This window comes from Periophthalmus magnuspinnatus, chromosome 10 (genome assembly GCF_009829125.3).
Source record: "Periophthalmus magnuspinnatus isolate fPerMag1 chromosome 10, fPerMag1.2.pri, whole genome shotgun sequence".
NCBI lineage: Eukaryota > Metazoa > Chordata > Actinopteri > Gobiiformes > Gobiidae > Periophthalmus > Periophthalmus magnuspinnatus.
Genome location: NC_047135.1, coordinates 6597399 through 6619907, shown reverse-complemented (window position 1 = coordinate 6619907; position 22509 = coordinate 6597399). Strand labels below are relative to the sequence as shown.

At 37.2% G+C, this 22509-nt stretch overlaps 5 protein-coding genes across 5 annotated transcripts; 3 read left to right on the top strand and 2 right to left on the bottom strand.

The window, feature by feature from the left end:
* The first annotated feature begins 939 nt into the window (after positions 1-939).
* Positions 940-3311, top strand: LOC117377480 (H-2 class II histocompatibility antigen gamma chain-like). Its single transcript, XM_033973918.2, has 7 exons — positions 940-1110; positions 1717-1886; positions 2346-2449; positions 2527-2577; positions 2648-2731; positions 2822-2897; positions 3004-3311. The coding sequence occupies exons 1-6, from the start codon at positions 1022-1024 to the stop codon at positions 2891-2893; spliced, it is 570 nt and encodes a 189-aa protein (XP_033829809.1). The 5' UTR covers positions 940-1021; the 3' UTR covers positions 2894-2897; positions 3004-3311.
* A 792-nt stretch (positions 3312-4103) lies between these two features.
* On the top strand, positions 4104-10632 carry si:dkey-201i24.3 (osmotic avoidance abnormal protein 3). The gene is made up of 18 exons (XM_055225058.1): positions 4104-4115; positions 4183-4237; positions 4304-4371; positions 4451-4501; positions 4573-4704; positions 4771-4842; positions 5760-5842; positions 5958-6068; positions 6702-6815; positions 7613-7749; positions 7835-8046; positions 8131-8196; positions 8256-8367; positions 8607-8731; positions 8913-9032; positions 9199-9366; positions 10269-10419; positions 10501-10632. Exons 1-18 carry the CDS (start codon positions 4104-4106, stop codon positions 10554-10556), a joined length of 1845 nt encoding a protein of 614 aa, XP_055081033.1. The 3' UTR covers positions 10557-10632.
* Positions 10633-10848: 216 nt separating this feature from the next.
* Positions 10849-11829, bottom strand: slc35a4 (solute carrier family 35 member A4). Its single transcript, XM_033973915.2, has one exon. The coding sequence runs from the start codon at positions 11827-11829 to the stop codon at positions 10849-10851; it is 981 nt and encodes a 326-aa protein (XP_033829806.1).
* Positions 11830-11898: 69 nt separating this feature from the next.
* Positions 11899-13082, bottom strand: LOC117377481 (SLC35A4 upstream open reading frame protein-like). The gene is made up of 3 exons (XM_033973919.2): positions 13024-13082; positions 12702-12800; positions 11899-12420 (listed from the first exon to the last, which is right to left on the bottom strand). Exons 1-3 carry the CDS (start codon positions 13036-13038, stop codon positions 12220-12222), a joined length of 315 nt encoding a protein of 104 aa, XP_033829810.1. The 5' UTR covers positions 13039-13082; the 3' UTR covers positions 11899-12219.
* Positions 13083-13440: 358 nt separating this feature from the next.
* On the top strand, positions 13441-22132 carry hmgxb3 (HMG box domain containing 3). Its single transcript, XM_055224958.1, has 21 exons — positions 13441-13628; positions 14003-14164; positions 14237-14411; positions 14854-15240; positions 15311-15409; positions 15477-15650; positions 15724-15905; positions 16020-16090; positions 16159-16230; positions 16372-16454; positions 16650-16754; positions 16831-16965; positions 17077-17384; positions 17458-17585; positions 17966-18097; positions 18192-18373; positions 18478-18700; positions 19095-19228; positions 19386-19505; positions 19610-19819; positions 20359-22132. The coding sequence occupies exons 2-21, from the start codon at positions 14019-14021 to the stop codon at positions 20866-20868; spliced, it is 3576 nt and encodes a 1191-aa protein (XP_055080933.1). The 5' UTR covers positions 13441-13628; positions 14003-14018; the 3' UTR covers positions 20869-22132.
* Positions 22133-22509: the final 377 nt, after the last annotated feature.

Below are 22509 nucleotides of genomic sequence, written 5' to 3'. Positions count from 1 at the left end.
AAATTTTGTGCTTTTCCAGATGATTCTGACAATAAAAAAAACCCAACCTAACTACTATGTGAATGTTAGCAGCAGCTAAATCTGGTACAAATCTTTTTCTTTTTTTTTTTTTTCTTTTTGTAAGATTAATGAATTTGTAACTGGTCTCTAACAAATGAAAAGTGAAGAAAGAAAGTTTTCTATTTTTTAATGCATTTTGCTTTATTTTAGGGGATCTGTTACAACAACACTTATGCTGTATATGGGCCTGTTTATATTTATTCTCATATTGGTCTTTCGATGTTCTTATATATAATGGTGCTTATAAAATAAAATATGTTTATCTACATTGACTGGTCATCTTTGTTATGGTCACAGCAATCTCCTTCTACTGTCACAGAAATATGAGGACAACACTTTTGAGAATAATCATATTAAATATGCTAGACAGTTACATGACAACCATTTAAAAATGGTTCTTTTAACCACATTTTAGATCAGATGTCTGCCTGAACAAAAAATGGAACTGGATTGAAATAAAAAGTATTTTGAGTTTTAATGATGTATGTGAGAAGAAGTGCCTATTTTTTTGTAGACATAAAGTCTCTAGATTAGAACTAAACCAACTTTTCTGCCTTCTATAGTCTAATTGTTGCCCCTGTCAATCCATCTGGATTTTAAAATTATTATTATTATTATTATTATTATTATTATTATTATTATTATTATTATTATTATTATTATTATTATTATTATTATTATTATTATTATTATTATTATTATTATTATTATTATTATTATTATTATTATTATTATTATTAGTGTGCCCATCTGGCCCCTGGCACAATCCCGCACAACTTTCATTTGTCTGCTTCTAAGCAACAAGTGACGCATTCTAAATTCAACCAATCAGATCATGCCAGAATGATAAATTAACGGGGAATTCCCTCCTCTCGATACTAAAGAAGCGGCTTTTTCTGCGGTAGATTGTTTTAGTATTCCACTGCGTGTACAGTTTTGACTCTGTACAACTATTGAGAAGATGGAGCACGCCTCTGAAGACGCGCCTCTGGCCGCGGACAGTCGTGCGGGCAGTGAACAGGTCCTGGTGATGCCCAGTTCACCCACAAGGTGAGACAAACGCCACACCTGTGTTACCTATATAACTTATGTACTATATATAATCTACAAAGACGGGCGTCTAGAGCCAGGGATCATTATTATAGTATTATAGCATTGTATTGTGTTACCATGGGCTGTTTCCTCCTTTTGCTTAGACATAACATTTATAGGTATTTTCTGGATTAGCATTTGCTCCATTGGGTTTTAAACAAAACTTCGAGCATGAAGAAGTTTTGGCTGGTCTCTGCCTGACAACTGGTGATGCAGTAAGACTAGTGCTATTTCAACGTCTCTCTCTCTGTGTGTGTGTGTGTGTGTGTGTAGATATATAGTTATATAGACAGACAGACAGACAGACAGACAGACAGACAGACAGATAGATAGATAGATAGATAGATAGATAGATAGATAGATAGATAGATAGATAGATAGATAGATAGATAGATAGATAGATAGATAGATAGATAGATAGATAGATAGATATGAGTTTAAAGGGCTGACAACTACAGGCCTTGTTGATCATATTGGACATATAGGACTATAAATCTCACAGTGGATACATTTTCTTTTCACTATTTGTCTAAGTACAATCCCTCCTTATGTGTGGTTCAACAGAGGCTCAAACAGCCATGCTCTGAAGGTCGCGGGCATCACCGCTTTGGTCTGTCTGCTGGTGTCTGCTCAGGTCTTCACCGCATACCTGGTGTTTGACCAGAAGCAGCAGATACAGGGGCTGCAGACCAACAACCAGAAGATGGAGAGGCAGATGACTCTGCGCTCACGAGGTAAAGAGGTATTCAGGACAAAGTGGAAACGTGTAATTAAAAAACACTGGCATACAGTTGAAATAAGGCTGCACAATTATGAAGAAAAAAAAAATTCTGACAAATATTGTGGTTGCAATATATGTATAAATAAGGATTCATGTTTTAAAGAAGACCTAAATATAAACTGACAAACTAATAAAAAAATCTCATGAATTTGTGAACCTGTTTGTCGAGGTCTAAACTACAGGTACAACAAGATTTTTCTGTGCCAACTCAAATTCTGTTTTTGATTCAGTTGCAATATAATGCGCAACCCTCATTAGAAAGACACTGTAGTTTGCTAGCAGATGTTTCAGGAAGACAGCGCATTCAGGATCATGATTTTGAAGCTGATATGCTTCACTTAGAATGTGTCTTTAATGGAAACCACAATTATGAATGTGAAATTGCTTAATGTAAGTAATTCAATCTTTACAGGGACTCCACAGAAGATCATGATGCCTGCTGACAGTCTGCCTCTTCTGGACTTTTCCAGTGATGAAATGACCCCTCAAAATACCCCTAAATCTGAATCTCCCAAGGTAAGTTCTCTGTGTTATTACCCAGTGTAGATAGACAATATGTTTACATGCATATTGTCATGTGTCCCATAATGCAGCAGGGTGTGGCTCCTCCAAGTGTGGAGAAGCAGCTTCAGGAGCTCATCAAGGTATGTAAGGTCTAAAGTTCTAGTTACTGTGCACCTGCCCACTGTGATTGTTTTTTTTTGTCCCAAATAGGATCATGAGCTTCCTGAAATGAATGAGTCTTTTCTGGCCAACCTCCAGACTCTGAAGCAGAGAGTCAGTGAGACCGACTGGAAGGTGAGCATCCACACGTTAGGTTAGGTTTTAGTGCTAAACTAAAGTCTTTTTAAAGTCCCTATTATTCTAAAACATATTCATTCTTCACAGAGCTTTGAGTCATGGATGCGCTATTGGCTGATCTTCCAAATGGCCCAGAAACCTCCTACTGCCACATCATAACCAGGTAACTAATTAAAGTGTCTATAAATAAATACTTATAGACACTTTCCAAAATATGTTTAACTCATTTATTGACCAAAATATGACTTCTTTTTTATTTTCTTTTTCAGATGTGGGCAGCAAATAAAACAATGTTGTGACACATCTGTTCCATTGTCAAAGAAATAGTTGGCAATCCATTCCCTAATCATCTCTCATTTGATTTTAAGATTTAATAAGTGTTGCTAAAAAGTATTTCATAGCAATTTCATAGCAAGCTGTATATGTCACAACTGTCTCAATTATAATCAGATTAAACTGTGTGTTGATTCGTACATTCAAATATATTGTATTTCTTTTGTACTTTTTTGTTCTAATAACAAAATAGTTTGAAATCACAGTATATTAAATCACAAAATAAAAAATAATAATTTCCTTGAGCAGTTGTTTGTTATTTGGATTTGTTGTTGTTAGTCTACAAATGATAATAATTTCACTCTTTGTTTGTGACTCTTCTTCCTTATTTAGCTCAAACTAGGAGTATCATGGTTCATTCAAATTCATTAAATTCTTTTCACAGATAATCTCTACTTCAGTAAAATTTTAAAGTAGATAGTTTTTACTTTTACATATCTACATCTGAGAGCAGGTATCTGTACTTTCTACTCCACTACATTTTTAATAGGACTGAAAAGTAAAAGCATTTTTGATTATTGTTTGAAATCTGCTGAAAAGATGAGGGGTTTGTTTTAAACACGTTCATAGGTTGAGCAAACAAAAATATACAAATAAAAATGACTGGGAAAAAATGATTCAGTTGTTTCTGTTTTACAAAATTCAGCATGAATCTTTATCAAAATTACTACATCTAAAAGAATATTGTATGTCAAAATCTGTGAAAATGAAATACTTATACTTTTTTTTACATTTTTAAATGGGTACTTGAATACTTTTTCTTAAGTGCATTTTTACTTAAGTACATTTTTTTTCTGATCCTTTTACTCAAGTTTATTTTTTTTTGCTCCAGTATCTGTACTTTTACTGAAGTAACAAAACAGAGTACTTCTTCCACTACTGGTTAAAATATATGTTTATAATTGTCACATGAATTAAACTTGTCCACTGATGTAACTTCAGCCTGGATCAGTGAGAGTCATCCTCATTCATAATTGATCTCAGTGTAACAAAGTCCCCTTCACCCAGTGCCTACGTGGACCAGAGCATAGCGGACATGAATTCCCTTGTAAGTAACATTTTACTATCAAACTGTATTCTGGGACTATTTCTGGACTATATCGTTTGTTATCTAGATGCACGAGGAGGCTACAAACGTCTGCGTGGGGGTATTACTCATGTCAGTCCAAGGTAAAAAAGAAATATCACATTTGCAGACGCTGACATTTTTGTTAAATGTCACTTGTACACCCCCAGAGAAAAACACTTGTGTGGTTATTACACAGGATGGACACAGAGTGGACCTTGTGACTGGAAAAGATGAGGTTAGACAGTCCTATTTCCACAGTAGCACCAAATGTATAGTGATATTTGTGTTTCTTATTGAGCTTTTTGGTTCACCAGAGCACAAAGTCATTCTCATTTGACCTGGTGGTGACTGATGACAATATAAAAGTATGTGGGACTTTTTATATATATATTTATGACCTTTCAGTTGTTTTAAGTTTTAAACTGCATTTTTATAGGGACTTTATCCAGACTTCCTGCAGCCACTGGTCCAGTCAGTGCTTAAAGGTTATAATGGAGCTCTGCTGATTCATGGGGCATCCACAGAGAGGAGCAGGGCCCTCATAGACCAGAACATTAGACAGGTGGAGGTCTATATGTTTTACACAACACTCCAGGTGGTCAATGCTTACTGTTAATGCTGTTTCCTACTTTAGATTTTGATCAGTCTGCTCAAGGGTAAAGCAGAAGAAAAAGAAGATTCCTTTATCGCCTTGTCATTCATTCAGGTTTGTACTTTTGCAGAATCTTGTAAAGTCAGACTATGTGCTACAAGTGGTGGAAGGTAACGAAGTAAAAGTAGTGTACTTAAGTAGAAATTTTAGGTATCTGTACTTACTCACTCCACTACATTTTTGAGCAGGGCTGAAAAGTAAAAGTGTTTTTTATTATTGTCTGAGGCCTGCTGAAAAGTCTGAGGGATTTATGTTTAACATGTTTGTAGTTTGAGCAGTTAAAAAAAAAATCAGCACAAATCTTTATCAAAATCACTACATCTGAAACCTTACAAGACCTCAAAATCTGTGCAAATTACTTTTTAATCTTTCAGCACATTTGTAAAGGGGTACTTTAATAGTTTTACTTAAGTTTTTTTTTTTTTTCATGTGATACTTTTACTTTTACTTATAGTATTTTTACAATTGGTACAGATGCCTTTGCAGAAAACTGAATACTTCCTCCACCATTGGTTGCTCCTTGCTACCTAGAGTGTGGTTTAAGACCAGAACATGTTGAGGTATAGTTTATTTGTAGCATAAATTTAGGCCAATTTAGGCTAAAACACACAAAGCACAGTTCCTTAAAAGTCACAGTAAACTGATTGTTTCCCAAATGTGTCACACAGAAACAGAAAATGTTCACTTCCTTATAGGTATGAGCAAGAACCCCTTCCAAAAATACAGAACAAAATGACAAATGCATGCTCAAAAATTGAAAGTCTTCGTTTGTTTACTGTGAAACATCAGTGGATAATTTTAACAAGAAGTGAGAAAGGTGCATCTACTTCCTCCATGTAAACACAAAAGTAATTCCGTGTGCCCAATTTCCAGTTAAAGGATTCAAAACGGTTTCTGAAATGTGTGTTGTGACATTTGTTCAATTTTATTCAGTAGTATGATTGTAAACAGTGTATTCTCTTTGTCTTTAGTTCTACCCTGATGGCACAGCTATAGATGTACTGGGCTCCAATCCAGGAAAACTTAAACCCGTGATTCACCCAGTAATTGGAAGGTGAGTCAGGTCTAACCAGAAAAGATAGTACAGAAAGCATTGATAACCATCTATGCCACATTATAACCACTTAGCCTTGGTTCTATTGCTGTATTACCACCATATGTTTCTATAGAATTGCAGGGGGTGTGAGTGAAGTGTGTGTGAGTGCTCCAGAAGAGGCCTATAATCTGTTTGAAACATGCAGAGACAGAGTGAGGTCCAGTCCAGGAGGCTTGTCCTGCAGGTAGGTCAATTAAACACCGGTCACATTGAGTACACTAATGCCATCCATAAAGTGAATCGCTTTTTAATAGACTCATTATAATAACTAACTGCAGAGAGTCATTTGTCTCTGAGCCAAGGTGTTGCAGTGTGCATATCTCAAGGTGAGGAAAGTGGAAAAATTATACTTAGGCATAATACTTTCATGACCTTGAGTATTGGGCACGTTTGTTATAACAGTTGAAATTGAAGAAAAAAGTAGTAGTACAGTAATGCTACCTACACTGGATACCAACTCCTGGAATGGACAGGCCTTCTCTACCTTCAAAGTCAAGCTGGGTTTCAGGATACATACAACATTCTATAAGCCTATAATATAAGAGTTAGACGCAGCTAAAACCAACATTGTTGAAATTCAGATTTTTTTAGGGTCATATAAATGATCAGGTTCAATATTTGTGATATTTTTTTTTTGAAAATGCCATGTAATCTATAGGAAAAACTGTCTGGCACTGGTAATAGTAGTAGTAGCAGCGTGTATTTAATGCACATAAAAAAGAAAAAAGCCCAACCACTACTGAAAGGTTACCTTAATACATTTGTTACCTTGTGAGTTGCACCTGTGCGTTTGAGCTCATGGTGTGAGTTGTCTTAGATGTAGCACCCTGCTCTCGGTGGCTGTGGAGTGGAGGGTCCAGAGTGAAGTGTGCCGCAGCAGACTGCAGCTGTTCAGTCTGGAGGGGGGAGCCAGCAGGACTGAGCTCCGAGGGTGAGTCTGCTACAAAGAACCATCCATTACATCCACTCAAGAGGCTCTGCTATGATTAGGGCAATATGAAAAACTATCAGTCAGATTTTTTAACCTCATATTGAGCAGTCACATTTGTTACTATATTTCATTTTATCTTATTAACACAAATACAATACATGTTAATGTTACTATCTCAAACAATACAGGCCTTTAATGCCATTTAACACAAAATAATAGTCATTTTTCCCTCCAGTGTCTGAATTTAGTTCCAAACCACTTGTGTTTACTGAAAGAGAATTAGTCATGAGCCTAATCACTGACAGTTAAAAATTTGTGAAGCACAGCCCTAAGCACGATAACATAACATACCAGTGATTCCCAAACTGTGGTATTCGTGCTGCTTTAGGTTTTACGCGGGTTCTTCTGCAGTTCAAATTTTACCTATATAGCCCTGTTCCATCAGAATTGATAATAACCTATTTAGAACTTCCATTTGGTCAAATACATGGGCGCTCACTATCCCCACTATTTGATTCATACACACTTCCTTCTCCTTGTGCCACTTTTGTTAAATACATTTCAAGTTTTGGACTCAGTGTTTTTGCTCTCACAAATTGGCACTCATCAAATTCACTATTCCCTGACCTGTAATTGAGTGGCCCTTATTCCATATTGGCTTAAAAAAAACAAAAAACAACATAAACAGATGGTATTAAAGATTGCCAAATTAATAAAACTGACTCAAAAATCTGTAACCGTCATCCATATTCATAAGCTGACATGCACTTAGTTATAATAGCCGTAATATCATGCAGCGTCAGCCCCCTTGTGAAAGCACTGGCTGAGATCCAAACTGAAGACTCACCCGAGGACAAGCTTCTGTCTTTTCTTCTGAAAGACGCCCTAAGTGGTAATAGCCAGACAGCTCTCCTCTGCTGCCTCCATCCTCAAGGTGAGAGCTTGCATTACCCACAAGCCCTTGCAAGTTGGATAGGAAATGGGCTTTAAGTGATGTAAAACTGCTCTATGTCCCGTAGGTGTTTTGGATAATGAGACCCCAAATGCTTTAACTTTGGCCGAGAAAGTGAGAACTCTGGTAACTAAGCCAACGGTTCTTCACTGGTGTCCACGAGCAACCGAGGAGAAGATTCGGGACAAAATGGCAGCTCTCAGGACAGAGATGATGTCAGAGGGGACAAGTGAACTTCACAGCACTTACAAGCTGGCCCAGTTAAACCACGAACTGCAGGTGTTGCAGACTGTAGAGAAATCAGTCTTTTTCTATGACCCAATTTTATGTCAAAATCTTTAAACATTTCACTGTCTCAAACAGGTTGTTAAAAGTCAGTCATGGGAGAGAAGGCGTGAACAGTCAAATAAGATAAAAGAGAAACAAAAGGTAGCGTTGATTTTAAACCTTTATCATAAGCACAATAATAGGTTTGATATTGTTGGCAGAATCATCGGTCAGCCTCTAGCACAAGCTTAAGTGGCGATATGGGGGACGTACCAGAGACTGTGAGACACTTGCAGGATCAGCTGAGATTTGAGATGCACAAACATATACACGGTAATGAAGGTTGTACTGAATAACTGTCTTAAATTAATAATGAGAATAAACACTCTCATTCTAATTCTATATGACTCTCTACTGAATGAATGGTAATATCCATACCTATATCTGCCTATTTCTGATCAATCAATCAATCAATCAATCAATATATATATATATATATATATATATATATATATATATATATATATATATATATATATATATATATATATACACCAACACTGTCCTTTCAGATGGTAAAGCGGATGCAAAAATGGTGCAGGAACAAGTTGAAAGAATCCACCAACTCAGAGGAGCTTTGAGAGAAGAGACACTCAAACACAGCACGGCTATAGATAAACCTGACATTTCCTCACAGGTTTGCACAACTATTATTGCTCCCAACCAAATACAACACTGTATATTTGTGTATATTTGTTTGTAAAATGTGCTTACCCAGTACTTTACAAGGAGTCTCTTACAGACATAAATAGGATTTATATGCTCATGGCCTGGCAACCCACAGTAAAGCCATTTATTTTGCCAATTTAATGATCAAGTCTCAGCTGGAGTATAACAAAGCGCAGGAGCGGCGGAGGCGTGTGCAGGAGGATCATGGGAGGTTAATTCAGGAGGAGGTGGAGAACATGGAAAGAGAGCTGGCACAAGAGCAGCCCCTGGTAACTATAATGAGATGCACTGTTGTTTAACGTTATTCACTGTGTGATATATCTTAGCCATAACTGCTGTGTCAGGGAAATGTTTATGTAAGGGGAAGAAGCCCTCATAAAAACGTACTATGGTCATTGCTCTGTTGCTTTTAATAGTATTCTGTATATTTTGTAGACAGAGGGTCCCCAGAGAGAGTTACAGGTGTTGTCCAAAGAAAGGCGCATCCTGGTGCTGCAGCTGGAGGCCTTGCGTACAGAGCTCCAACAAACTGAACAAGACCTGATCCAACAACACAACACACACCAGGCCGAAATGCACTGTCTGAGAGAGGAGAGTCTACAGGTGGGAGGAGGATACAATATGTTGTTAAAGAAATAATGATATACAGTGGTGGAAAGTAGTAAAGTAAAAGTAGTAAAGTACTATACTTTAAGTCGAATTTTTAGGTAACTACTTTACTTTGATCCAGTGGTTTCTGGTGAAAAAAAGTCAAGTCAAACCTTTATCAAAATCACTACAATTAAAGCTTCATTAGATCTCAAAATATGCTCAAAATACTTAGCACTTACATTTTTTCATATGATACTTTTACATTTACTTGAGTAAATATATCTTTTTAACATAATTGAGTACTTCTGCCATCACTGATAGGCCTACTTGTTTAGCTTGTACACTTTAATATAGCTCCCAGTGAGGCAGACAATGAGAATACAACAAAAGAAGCTTGACAGGTACTGTCTCAAGATTGGGGATGAAACAATTCTCGATAGAATACAATTATCACAAGAAAAATACACATTTGGCACAGTATACATGCCACTTTGGAATTCCAAGCTAAAGATTAAGCTTGTTGTTCTTTCACAGAAACAAGCAGCTCCAGTGAAGCTTAATACTGCTATATTCTCACAGAAATAATTTATTTCTTTGTCGTATTCTCTTTATTACCCCAACAATGACAATACACTCTAGTTATTGTGTATTTAGGCATGCCGCATAGAAGTAAAATACCCCTTTTTAATCAGTAAGTGTGGGTCTTGTGAACTTTGTTAACAGCAAACGTGTTTGCTATCACAGATTTACACAAAGTACCACATTCAGTTCTTTCCCTCATATTCACAACTGTACCATAACAAACTGACAACAAACATGACCTTCTTGGCTAACATACCTGCTTGCATATATTTGAATGCAGTTGGGAAAATGCAACTTATCTTGTACAGTTGCTAATTCATTACCGTGCTTAGGTGTTCAGAGTGTTTCGCGACGTGTGTGAGGAGCAGAGGAGGATGTCAGAAGAGAGATACCGGACTGTGCTGCTGGAGGCTGTGCAGGACGCTGTGTACCTCTCTGCCCAAAATCAGCAACTGCAGGTGGACAACAAGGAGCTGACCAAAGGTCACTATACTTCTTAATCCAAAATTAAATCATTGATTCAGACTCTGAACTTTATATTCACATTATTTTCTTTGTTCACAGCATTGGCAGATTTGAAGGACACTCTGGCTGCTCAAGGTGAATCTAAAGTGAAATAGATATGACAATTAAGTTATCACAAATTGAACCGTTTCAACTATTTATTTAAAAGCTTAACACTCTCCAACATATCTTTGACAAAATAAAAATGTTAAAACCATAACTCTTGCACACAATATTAGCTGAGTAGTTTGTTTCACAGTCACATTGCATTCTTTGTGTAGAAAGTTACTTCATCAAAAAAAAAAAAAGAAAAAAAAAAGAAATAAAGGCCATAATAAGAGGCAAAAAGAGTGGCATGTCTTCTTTTTAAAACCAACTTCAAATATATTTCTGAAAATGAAAATTCTTCTATCTGTAGTAAAGATACGCAGCCAGTCCAATCATACTGACAGGAAGCAGGAAAACTGGAGTAAGTTGTAGATCTAACACAGCCCATGATATGAGTGCATTCACAAGCATAGAGCAGGAGATTACAAACAGTCTGGTGATCCCGCTGCCATGTTTTAGCACTACAGACATCAAGAGGCCATTTACTGCTTGCCCTGCAATGATGACCCAAACTACAACAGAGTACCCCTCCAAAAATCTTCTCTCATTGGCTATTGTGGAAAATGAGGACACGAGATTTATTCCTACCCCAAACACATATAGGTATAGATTTTGCAAACTGAGAGGTAATTTCTGTCTTTTTAGCACCATTTCTGTGTAGACCGCTGCCAACCCTGACACACAGCAATATACCATTACAAGGAAAAGCCCCCAAGCTGTAATGTGTAATCTTGAATGTTCATTTGCATTGTCTTTGCTTTCACTTTCATCTAAATCTAAACTACTATAACTATGGCATGCCCCCGCTGCCATTAAAAGCCCCAAGGCAAACCACTGTCTAAAGTTTAACCTCTTGCCCAAACAGAAAGAGTACAAGAGAGCAGTGGAGGCAATTTTCAAGTTGCTCAGCACTTGATATGAACTTGGGTCCATATAAGCTTGCATAAGAACTACCAAGTTATTGTTCAGAGCATACAATACAGCTGGGATGGCATAGGGGGCAATAATGAGCAAGGGGGGGCAAGACTGTAGTGAAGAAAAACTCCCAGTTAGAATGAGAGACACCAGGGAAATCAGGAGTTTCGCTAACTCAATCATGACCACACATGAGGAGGGGTTAAAAGGAACCTCACCGTGAACTTTGGTCAATGTAATAAGCGGTGCATGAGATCCATAAATAAGCACCATAAGAGCAAAAAGGCAGCCCCATCTCAGTCTCTTGATCCACTCTCTGTTATGTGGTTTTGGGGAGGCAGGCCCCACATTTTCTATCAAAATCATCCTAAACTTTAATAAATACTATTTTATATTATATGCATCTTACTTCAATTTAAATACTTTATATAGTGCAAAGCTCTTAAAGAAAACATAATATAGTTCAAGTAGCTGTAATATACGGTAATACGCAAGTCTATCATTCTGCATCTAGATCTTGATCAAATTTGGTCTGGCGTTCTTGATAAAAAGTCAGATAGCTGGCAACACAGTTTTCCCAAGCTGTGAAAAGTATAGGTAAAATTAAATAACAAAACTTAAAAAAATATATAAAAATAAAAATTCTTTTGAGTCCAGTTCAATCCAGTTGTTCCATTGTGCCCCTTAAGATGACTCGTCTGTCATGTCCGTTGTTAGGCAGCATATTGTCCTCTGCCATAGAAATCCTTGTGAGATTTATTCTTTTGGTCCCGTTTTTGCTTTGTTGAAAAAGTGCTTTACCGTCCTCTCTATGTTGGGCACTTGATAGGTCTGTGCTGCGTACACACCCGTGACAGTCCCCAGCAGTACTCCCACAATAGCAGAGAACCGGAGTTTGGCCACCACATAGCCAGCAACAAATCCCTTTAGAAGTGGAGAAGCAAGCCCAGAACCTCCCTGCAAGAAAATAACAAAAATAAAGCAACTATCACATTCAGCTAATATAATAACTAGGTCTACAGTTAAGGTGAAACTCAAGATTAATTTTGCCTAAGGAATAATAGGCAATTTAGAGAAGAGGGTGTCACTGTCCACTCCACTTCTCTAACTATATATCTATATAATAAGACAATATCATATAACAACAATAAATGTCAGATGTCTTGATAAGTACATAACGATGAACATAATTACAGCCTATACTATCATCTACTTATGGCTATGATTAAAATACTCACATAAGGGGTGTCTGCTGAAATTTCGCCCTCAACTCTAGACCGGAGCTCCTGAAGTTGCTTTTTCAGCTGTGTTAGATCCTTTAGTTGCTTCGAAGGATCCTAAAATAAGAGAAATTTGTTATGTGTCACTTTGGAAGTCACTTAAGATAACTTAGCCTGGTTGAAAAGGCGGCTGTATTTAACCTGTGTAACTTAATTTAGGTCAGAAAATTACAGCGGAGACGGGGACTTCACTCGATATTCGTAAGCAGGACATGGCATCTGACAAAACACGTGAATTCAATATATTTACGGCTAACGCTGAAACTTGAAGCATACTCACCTTGTCATCCGCCATTTTTGCTCTGTACTCGGCGTTCGATTAATACATCTGACAGGCAGAAAGACGATCCCCCGATTAAACCCGAATAGTTTTGTCTGGAGTTTAATTTGATTTTTAATATTAATAGCACGTATATAAACCACACTTATAGCTATATGTTTAACCTTAAAAAGAAAAAAAAAATCTAAGCAATCTGAAATTCCAAGTTGTATGTTTTGATATATGACGTGACTTTATGATTTATTTCGTACTGAAAGCCATTAATGTATGTTTATAGGTTAAGAAATTAAAAAAGAGAGAAAAAAAACCCCTGAACGATGGCGCCTTATGGGACGCAGGGGGTACTTTCACGTGTAAAAAACGTAATTTTTGATTGGCCAGTTCTTTTTCATTCTAATTCTTGATTGGTTTAGAAGCATAGCAACAATCCGCCATGTTTTTTACCAATTCGACGACAATCGAGGGTTCTTTACCGAAAAATTCACGGCGCATTCTGTACATGATCAGAATCACAGCCTTTCGCTTTCGATAAAAAATGCATGGTCTTTCTAGTGTTTGCTAAAGTGATCTTCTAAGCTGTCAGCTAAAGCTCTGGCCGATCGTAGGTAAGACCTCAATAAGACGCCATTTCATTGGACAACTGGCTGCGTGCAAGCAGTATAGAGACACGCCATTAAACCTTTTTACCTCAAAGTTGGCCGGTGCAGTTTTGTAGTTTTGCACCTTTACTCCTTGACTGAATGCATGAACAGTTCCTTGATGTGCTTATCTATTTTGCCTAAGATCTGCATCTATTACCACCACCAATATGTTTATAATGACTTATTCTCAATGCATATTCCAGATGCTGCTGCTACTCATTGTTTATTACGTTTCACATACTGATAATAACAGATACTAATGTTGTCAACTTGTCAACAGTTATTCAGCAGTCTAGCTCTGATGTTGTTATAGTATAACATCTACTGCCTGTGTCTAGCTGGAATCTAAACGTCATGGATAAAGAGGACATGTGTGAGGTGATGAAAGTGACTGAAGAAGTGGAGACTTTCAGCAGCCAAACAGATAAGAGTCCTCCAAAGAAGAGGAAAAGCAAACCTCATCACCAAACATGCAGCTTGGAGAAACCCAAGAAACCTAGGTAATATGTAAGAATTATAGGCTATCAACTGTGAATCACAACAAATGCTGACTGGAGTGAACATCTGTTTAGGTCTGCTTACCTTCTCTACTACTTTGATGTCCATCAAGTAATGCAACAAGAAGTACCCAATTTGCCCCAGTCAGAAATCAACAAGCGCATCAGTGAGAGTTGGAGAAGGCTAAGTGTGGCAGAGAAAAGTTACTATTTGGAGAAAGCTAAGTCGGAGAAGGAGGGCACATATTCAGTACGTTGTTTTGTTTTTTACTAATATAATATAATATAGGTTTTATTTTTCTTTATTTATATTTATATTTTTTTATTTTATTTTATTTCCATGTGAGATCTTAATAATAACACAACTGAAAACGATGAAAGCATCAGTCAAAAAGCCCACTATTATATAAATGGTTGTTCAAAACACCTCCAATATTTTTAAAAGGTGTTTTTATCATAGGAAAACTAATTTGTTGCAAAGCTTTATTGATTATTTTACTAACTGCAAAAGTAATATAAAATATAATTTATTACCTTTGACAACCTAGCTACACATTTCAGGCGGAGATTTTAATAACAACCATTGCTGTAATATCACTTATTTTCTCATACTTAAGAACATGCAGTGTGACACACAAATATATGCATGATTATTTGTCATTGTCAGTGACCAAGAGCTGTGTTTTTTACAGCCCTCACCCAGTCCTTCAAAAGAGGTGCCAGGATTCCGCAAGATCCTCCCCAGAGCCAATTACTTTGTATTGTCCAAAGGCTGCGCACCTGGTTCTCAGCCAGGAGATGCAGTGCCAGATGTGAGCCGAGAGTGTTTGGATGTGGAAGAGGTCCAGCCCTTGGTCACTGTGAAGGAGGAGTGTCCCTCTTTAGGTGAAGTAGAGCAGTATCCACAGGAGGTGAGTGTCGAGGTGGTGCCAGAAGAACCAGCTCCTTCCAAAACACACGAGATACTTCCTTGCACCTCCTTTACTATTTTACCCAAAACTGAGTCATCTCCCACTACTATCAGTGGAGAAAGAGTGCATGAAGAAACCCCACAAGTTGTTGCCCTAATACCTACTCAGGTAAGCCTTTTGTCATATAAAATTAATCTTACGCACAACACAATTCAAAAATCTTGATTAAATATTTCAGAATCTGCTGGCTCAAAGTTCATTAGGCAATGTCACCTCTGTGGGGCCAGTAATGATGATGTCCAGCATAGAACAAACCCCCAAGCCCTCCTATAACATGGTAAATATAACGTACCACTAAACACATAAAAGCTTTATTTAAAAGTCTTATTATTTTCCTTTCACAGCCATTGAAAACATACACTAGAAGAGGTCGTGGTACATGTTCAAATCCCAGCTGTTCATTTGTCTATGTTACTCGACACAAGCCCCCAAAATGCCCTCAATGTGGGCAGTTTCTGGGTGGCAAATGGATTTTCCATGGTGAAAAGTTTGGAAAATCCAACAAAAACGACAATAATGTGAGTTCAAGCAAAGCATTTAGTGTTTAACTACATGTATTACAAATGTTTGTGGTTATTGTGACCTCCATAGGATCAAAATGGAAATCAGGGCAAGAAGGCCAAAATGAGAAGTTCTGTGACGAAACGACCTATACCTGATTTACCACTTCCGACTATCAGAATACCAACAGCCTCCAGTGTAAATCAGACAACACTAGGGGGCAGCAGCAGCAAGCCAAAGGACCAGCCAAAGCGCACAAATTTTTACACAGTGTACTATCTCTTATAATAAAACATGATTTTACGTTGTGATGCCAATACTTGTTATATTAGTAATTTACTAATAAGGCTGACCAAAACCACAATATATATATTTTTTTTACATAGATCAAGAAAGAGAAATGTAGTTGTTCAGAAGAAACCAGTGAGACCCATTCTTCCTGCCTTCTGTAACAAAAGTAAGCTGATGATGAAAACAAGTATAAAGCAAACGGTGAATGTGTTTAAATTATTGTTTTGTTTACAGACAATGCTATGCTCAAAATTGTTACTCCTCCAAACAAAGAACAAAATGCAAGTTCAAACTCGTCACCTTCAGGTACTTTATGTTTACTTTCAAGCTTCAGATTAAAATATTTTTTGTGAGTTCTAATTTTATTACTTTGCAACTATTACTGCACTAAATCAAAAAGCATCGTCTTCAGTTTCTCTTTTTGATACAGTTTCTTTCTGATCACAGTGATTCAACAACCTCTGACAGGTCTCAAACCCAGCACTTTAAAACAGCTGGGACATTTGCTACCAACAAGCACTGATAAACCGGTAATAATCGGTGTTTTATAATAACTCACATTATTTGAAAATTAACTATCAATAAATGCTTAATTACCTTTTTTGTCACGTTATTTCAACATTAAATCACCATTGTTGTAATGTAATGATTTAGTATATATGTATTATGGTTATTACCAAGAAACACCTTAACATACATGGCTTAAATGCATTCTGTATTTTCAGACTGCCCCTGTGTCTGTAGAGGCCCCTTCTACTGTTGCTTCACTCGACCGAAAAATTAATCATGTGTCCGTGGTGCCTTTAAAACAACGCGCTGCTACCAACTTTGTGAGTATAAACCAAATTATGCCTTTCAGAGAAATCATATGCGTTTTACGATCTCTTTTTTTTTTTATTATTTCAGAATTTAGGGCTGCCTACGTCACGTGGTAGAGGGTGGTGTAAAAACCCTGCATGCGACTATATGTATAAGAACAGGCACAAACCTTCAGTGTGTCCAAAATGTGGCTTGCCATTGGATCAAAAGAAAGGCGTAAAGGTATTTTTTTTATTTAATTATGTTTTTTATTTGTGTACAACTGTGCTGCCTTGTTGATTGCAACTGTACAAATTAGCATACTACATTTAATTTTATTTCTTATTTTTACAGTCTGATACCTTATTGGACCCATACAAGGCCCTGACTGCTGCCCAAAAAGATACCCAGCGCCAGTCGACCCTCCTCCTTTTACAGCGGTCACTTCAGTTCGCTGAGAGTGAAGTTGATCTGCAGGACACGCTCAGCCTGATCCAGGAGCTCAACAATCTGCAGATCATTTTAGTCCAACAAAGTGATGCAGAGCCAGAGGAAAACGTGGAGACAGAGACACTGTTTGAGTCGGGCTGGCCAAATTTCTTTGTGTCGGCGTCCACCCACTGCAGCCTGTGTAACTACCCTCTGTTTAAAGGGGGACAGAAGTGAGAACAGTTAGAAAATAAATAGGTTTAATATGAAATCATTTTGCATTTCTAATCTATTTGTATCCTACAGTACTGTTGCAGGGCAGGTAGAATGCTGGTTGCTCACTGAAACACTGATGCATAAGGTTACTCTTCAACTGAAAATCTGTCTAAATGCGCAGTGTTTGGCCCTGCATAGTTTCACAGACATCCACCCAGGTAACTAATAGTTTTATATCTTGGTATACATTTCTGTTCTATCTTTCAAGCATTTTTATTTGTAACCTGCTTGTGTCTATGGAGATGTTATTACTTTAACTAGAATTTCCCACGGTTCTTACTGTGAGTGGGCTAGCCTGTCCACAGATCTGACCTGTAACTTGGCCTGCTTGACTCCATGACTCCAAGTTTAACATTCAATGCAAAGCAGTAACATGTCCCTGGAGACAGTGCAACAGCCCTCCACCATAAAAGTTGCACAGTGCACATTTAATTATCGTCCTTAATAAATACACACATACATGCATGCATACACAGGAATAAAAATTACAGCCAAGGTAAATTTTGGCTTTTATTTTTAAACATGTTTATTGTTTCAGGCTTGTTCAACGTTGGGAACAGATTGCTGGTTAGTATGGACCTGTTTCTAAAAATCAGAGCCAGCATCAAAAATGGCCAAGCTCCAGCTCAAGTCTTTGAGACCTTACTGAACCATGTGCCCAATCACCCAAGTAAGTATTTAGAACGGTTTGCTACAAGATTGCTTTTCATGTCAGTCTTCATATGTATCTTGTATTCAAATTAAAATAAATATTACTCTTGTAGTTCACACGTTGACTCCAGAGGAAAGTGGCCAGGTCCAGGAGTTGTTGCAGAGTGGATACTGGGCCTTTGAGTGTCTGACTGTGCGAGATTACAACGACATGATCTGTGGCATTTGTGGCATGGCTCCTAAGATCGAAGTTGCACAAAGACAAAACAACTTACTATCACTTAAGAATGTAGAGGTGAGACAGAGAAAACATATAAAAACAAATATTAAGCCAACTCTTTCTAACATGTGATGATTATGTGTTTTCTTTCTTCTTTATGGCTGACATTTTTTCTACAGTTCATCTGGCCTGAGAACTCTGACTCTGATGAGGTGCTGGTGGATGACTTTTGGCTGACAATGGAGAGTGAGGCTCTGGAACAGGCTGCTTTTCCCTCAGAGGCCACCATCATTCGAATGGACGCTTCGATCATCGCACCCTTCTTCCCCCCTTTAATGAGGAGTTCAACTGTTATAAACACGGAGAAACACAAAGTCCACATTGCCAAAGAGAACACACCCGGTACAGCTATTTGACAAACAACTGACATCTGCAGTTGGAAAAAAAGATCGGAATCCAAAAAATTTAGATTTAGCTGATTATTATTTGAAATTATTTATATGCTATCACAAGTTGTCCTGTGGAAGAAAAATATAACTTTTTTTTTTTTTTTTTAATTAATACTATTTTTAAAATTCATGTTTTAAAAGCCATGGTAGATTACAGACATTAGAGTGGGGTAGTGTGGGATCAAACAGTGTGTGTATATATATATATATATATATATATATATATATATATATATATATAAAATTGTTTTTTCCCTTGCATTTTAATTAATAGGAACAGTAATTGTAATAATTGCCCATCCTTATACCCATCTAGCCAGTATGTTTGATTGTGTAAATTGTCATAGGTGAACCCTCAGTTTTGGTGCGTCTCATCCATGATGGACATTTGAGACTGGATAAACTTGAAGAACACAGCGACGAGGAGTTGAAAACAATACTTCAGAAATGTGGGGCTCGCATCACCCAGGAAATGACTAAGGTACAGTATAAAAAATATTTGTGTCCATTTGGCTCTTTTGTTTGACATAAGCAATTATTAGAGCATTCTTGTTCTTACGTTCATCATAATATCTATTTTTTATTTGTCCAATTCTGACCTAACATTGATCCCTTTTTCTCTCTTGCTTCACTCTTAGGCTGAGCTGGTGGCATCGCTCTTCTCCCTGTACACACAAGTTCATGATGGTTTGTCTACAGCACCTGAGCCTAGTCCTCACTTCACAACAGGCAAACTGTCCAAGGTCTGCCCACACAAGGTACAAACTGCACAGCCAGCTTAGTTAAATTCAACTTTATTTGTTTAAACACTGTTGCATTTTGTACTTTGAGTGTTTAAAGCTGTATACTGAATCTTTGGTAGGTGGTGTCTGGCTCTAAATGCCTGATCAGAAGAGAATCAGCCCGAGACCACATAGACCTGCTGCTGTCTTCTCACTATTGGCCTCCAGTGTATGTCAGTGACTGTCCCCAGCAGGTGGCGATCTGTGCTGATTTACAGTACCCAGAGCTGGCAACACAGATGTGGGGCAGGAACCAAGGGTGCTTCTGTGACCCTTTTGAAAAGCCAGAGGTTGGTTTGACTGTTATGTTATGTTTAATGTATGTCATAAAGTTAAAATTAGTCAAATATTGACACTCTGGGATCAAACTGACACTAAACTTTGAACTAGAAACTTCTACAATCTATTCAGTCATGAATGAATAAACTATTACATATTAATGAACACTTGTAACAGTTACGGATTAAATATGCCAGATTGTCGCAAAGGTGGTTCTTAATTTAAAATTTGGCAGTTCACTAGGTTTTTGGTGTTTTAGAGGGTGGTCGTTTTGGACAAGGGTCCCAAAGTGTGGGTGCTGCTGGTCCCAGAAAAAATACAAATATTACAACAAAGTTAATATATATTAATTGAAATCACTGAAATACTCAACTAGTTGCAGTGAAGAGTTCTGAGTTGCATGCTTGTTATTTTTTTGGCCTCAGTTTTGGAACCTTTGACTTTGGACTGGAGAAAACATTTCACTGAACCATTTACTGAACAGTGACAACCATAGATCATAATTTTGCATTTCCACATTTTAACTTGGTTTCTTTTTTTTATGTTGCAGATTGTGTCCTGCGCTGAACTACAAGATGAGACACATAGCACTGACTTGGATGACAACCACCATGTTCATCCTATAACCAGGTCAGTGTCCCGCTGGTTGGTGCACCCTCCAGAGGAATCCCAAACTGAAGACCCCTTTCCTCTAAAACACCACTCTCTGCGCCTGTGCAAAGAGCTACAACCTTACATGGGGCTTTTAAATGAACTGAATACAGACAAGGACAAACAAACAGAGGATTCAGAAACGTTCTCTCAACAACCGCAGCCTGTAGTTTTTAATAACACTGCGTATTACTACCTCTACAATCGCCTGGTGGATTTCCTCACTAGCAGGGACATTGTGAATCAGCAGGTCAGTCAAGTTCTGCAGTCTTGTCAACCAGGAGAGGTGGTCATTAGGGATGCCCTGTACAGACTGGGAGTGGCAAAGATTGATACAGAGAAAGAAGAGGTTATAGACCAGGGTCAAGGGTTAGAAGCTGTAAAAGTAGAGCCTATTGAGCAAACCTGATAAAACTTACTAAATCTCAAAATAACCCTAAAAAGTACATGATGCTCTGGGACATGAGTGAGCCAGCTCCTCTTACTTTCCTTTCAAAAGCTGGTGCCCAACTCAGTGCTCTCACATGCTTGTCTCTGGTTGGTGGTGCTAGATAGTGTGTTCCGGAGGGATGGTCTGCTGTGATTGGTCATTCAAAGTGATTATGATACATTGGTTACAGGTTATTTACTAGACTTAGCCTGCCATAAAAAAAAAAGTAAAACAGCCAAAAATAAAAGATTTTAAGCATCACTTCCGTTCCTTCGGAGCCAACTGTCTTGTACTAACCTTTATTAAAAAACTAAATAGATAGATAAATAGTTGTCTCTATTTGTGAGTTTGTTTCCTGTTATAAGTAATAGTTTGAGGACTTTTTAACCATTCAAAAGATATTTACTTTTAAACTGTTAATCGCTATGGCAACTGTCCAAATTTTTCATCATACATAAAGCCATGGATACATAGTCACAACAACTGACAACTCTTTACCACACCCCAGGCCCACAGTTGCCGGAATAGGCTGCAGATTTCAGGAACCTCAAATCTAATAGTAATGGGTAAAGGTGATTAGTGATTATTGCTAATGTAGACATGGAATAAAGTCTAACATGAAAATTACCATTAAAATTAATACAATAATCACAATTTTGAATGGATGTTTAAGGTTGTTTAAATAATAGTGGCATGTAACAGTAATTTTGAAGCCCAATAATTTCATATACAGTGTTGAATGTATGAAAATATTAAAAACTTAACTTTAGCCATTAAGCTAATAATCTTTTTTACTGAAAAATTGTATGTATTAAATCTTAACATTGCCACTTGTAGTGCATTAGGGATCTATTTTAATTATTATTTTACGAGATTTGACTTTTTAGCTAAACCAGCCTCATGCCAGTGAAATAATTGCAGTTATGAATGCAGATTATGCAGTAATGATTCATATTGTGGCCTTTGCAATGTTTGTTTTAAAACTGGAGTGGATAATTTAGCCAAAAAAGAGAGCTCTGTTGGCGCACTCTCATAGTTCAAATATAAATTGTATTGTGCAATAGGTTACGTATGTTTATTAGTCAGCTCTTGTACAGCAAATAAACCCAACTAATACTGTTGCTTTCTGTATATGTTATTCTGCTATATTCCAGATTAATGCAAGCCATCAAGAACATTACCTATGTACTGTAACTTTCTCATAGTTTTTGTCTTGACCTGATTAAATGACCGTGTTTTAAAAGCAGTGTCTTGTCTTTCGATTTGAAGCATGATGTTGCTGCCAAATGCTAATATATATATATCTCCATGCGAATTGGATAAGGTCATGATTTCAGTTTTTCCAAACACCAAAATAACACCCATATTATGTTTAATCACTAATATATTTCCTGCTGTTTTAGTTTTTAAAACGGGCACCAATATCCTGGAGAAATGCCCTTGTTATAAATTTGATACTAAATGAACCCAATTTATTTCCTGCTGAATTAAACCACAGGATGGAACTTGCTGCTTGTTGCTATTGCCATTATATACAATATACAATCACACGTTTCAACATCTTTTATAAGGTCACACACGCAGTTCCTTATAATGTAAAACTGTTCAAGTCCCATTAGC

Excerpts from the sequence above, each read along its gene's own strand:
- LOC117377481 (XM_033973919.2), bottom strand. Across the intron at positions 12,421-12,701 it reads TTTCAGCAGACACCCCTTAT|GGAGGTTCTGGGCTTGCTTC; the intron begins GTGAGTATTTTA and ends ATTTTCTTGCAG.
- LOC117377480 (XM_033973918.2), top strand. The coding sequence starts at position 1,022 with ATGGAGCACGCCTCTGAAGACGCGCCTCTGGCCGCGGACAGTCGTGCG. Across the intron at positions 1,111-1,716 it reads ATGCCCAGTTCACCCACAAG|AGGCTCAAACAGCCATGCTC; the intron begins GTGAGACAAACG and ends GTGGTTCAACAG. Across the intron at positions 1,887-2,345 it reads GATGACTCTGCGCTCACGAG|GGACTCCACAGAAGATCATG; the intron begins GTAAAGAGGTAT and ends CAATCTTTACAG.
- slc35a4 (XM_033973915.2), bottom strand. The coding sequence starts at position 11,829 with ATGATTTTGATAGAAAATGTGGGGCCTGCCTCCCCAAAACCACATAAC.
- si:dkey-201i24.3 (XM_055225058.1), top strand. Across the intron at positions 4,372-4,450 it reads TTGTGACTGGAAAAGATGAG|AGCACAAAGTCATTCTCATT; the intron begins GTTAGACAGTCC and ends TTGGTTCACCAG. Across the intron at positions 10,420-10,500 it reads CAACAAGGAGCTGACCAAAG|CATTGGCAGATTTGAAGGAC; the intron begins GTCACTATACTT and ends CTTTGTTCACAG.
- hmgxb3 (XM_055224958.1), top strand. The coding sequence starts at position 14,019 with ATGGATAAAGAGGACATGTGTGAGGTGATGAAAGTGACTGAAGAAGTG. Across the intron at positions 15,651-15,723 it reads CCAACAAAAACGACAATAAT|GATCAAAATGGAAATCAGGG; the intron begins GTGAGTTCAAGC and ends TGACCTCCATAG. Across the intron at positions 16,966-17,076 it reads ATCAAAAGAAAGGCGTAAAG|TCTGATACCTTATTGGACCC; the intron begins GTATTTTTTTTA and ends TTATTTTTACAG.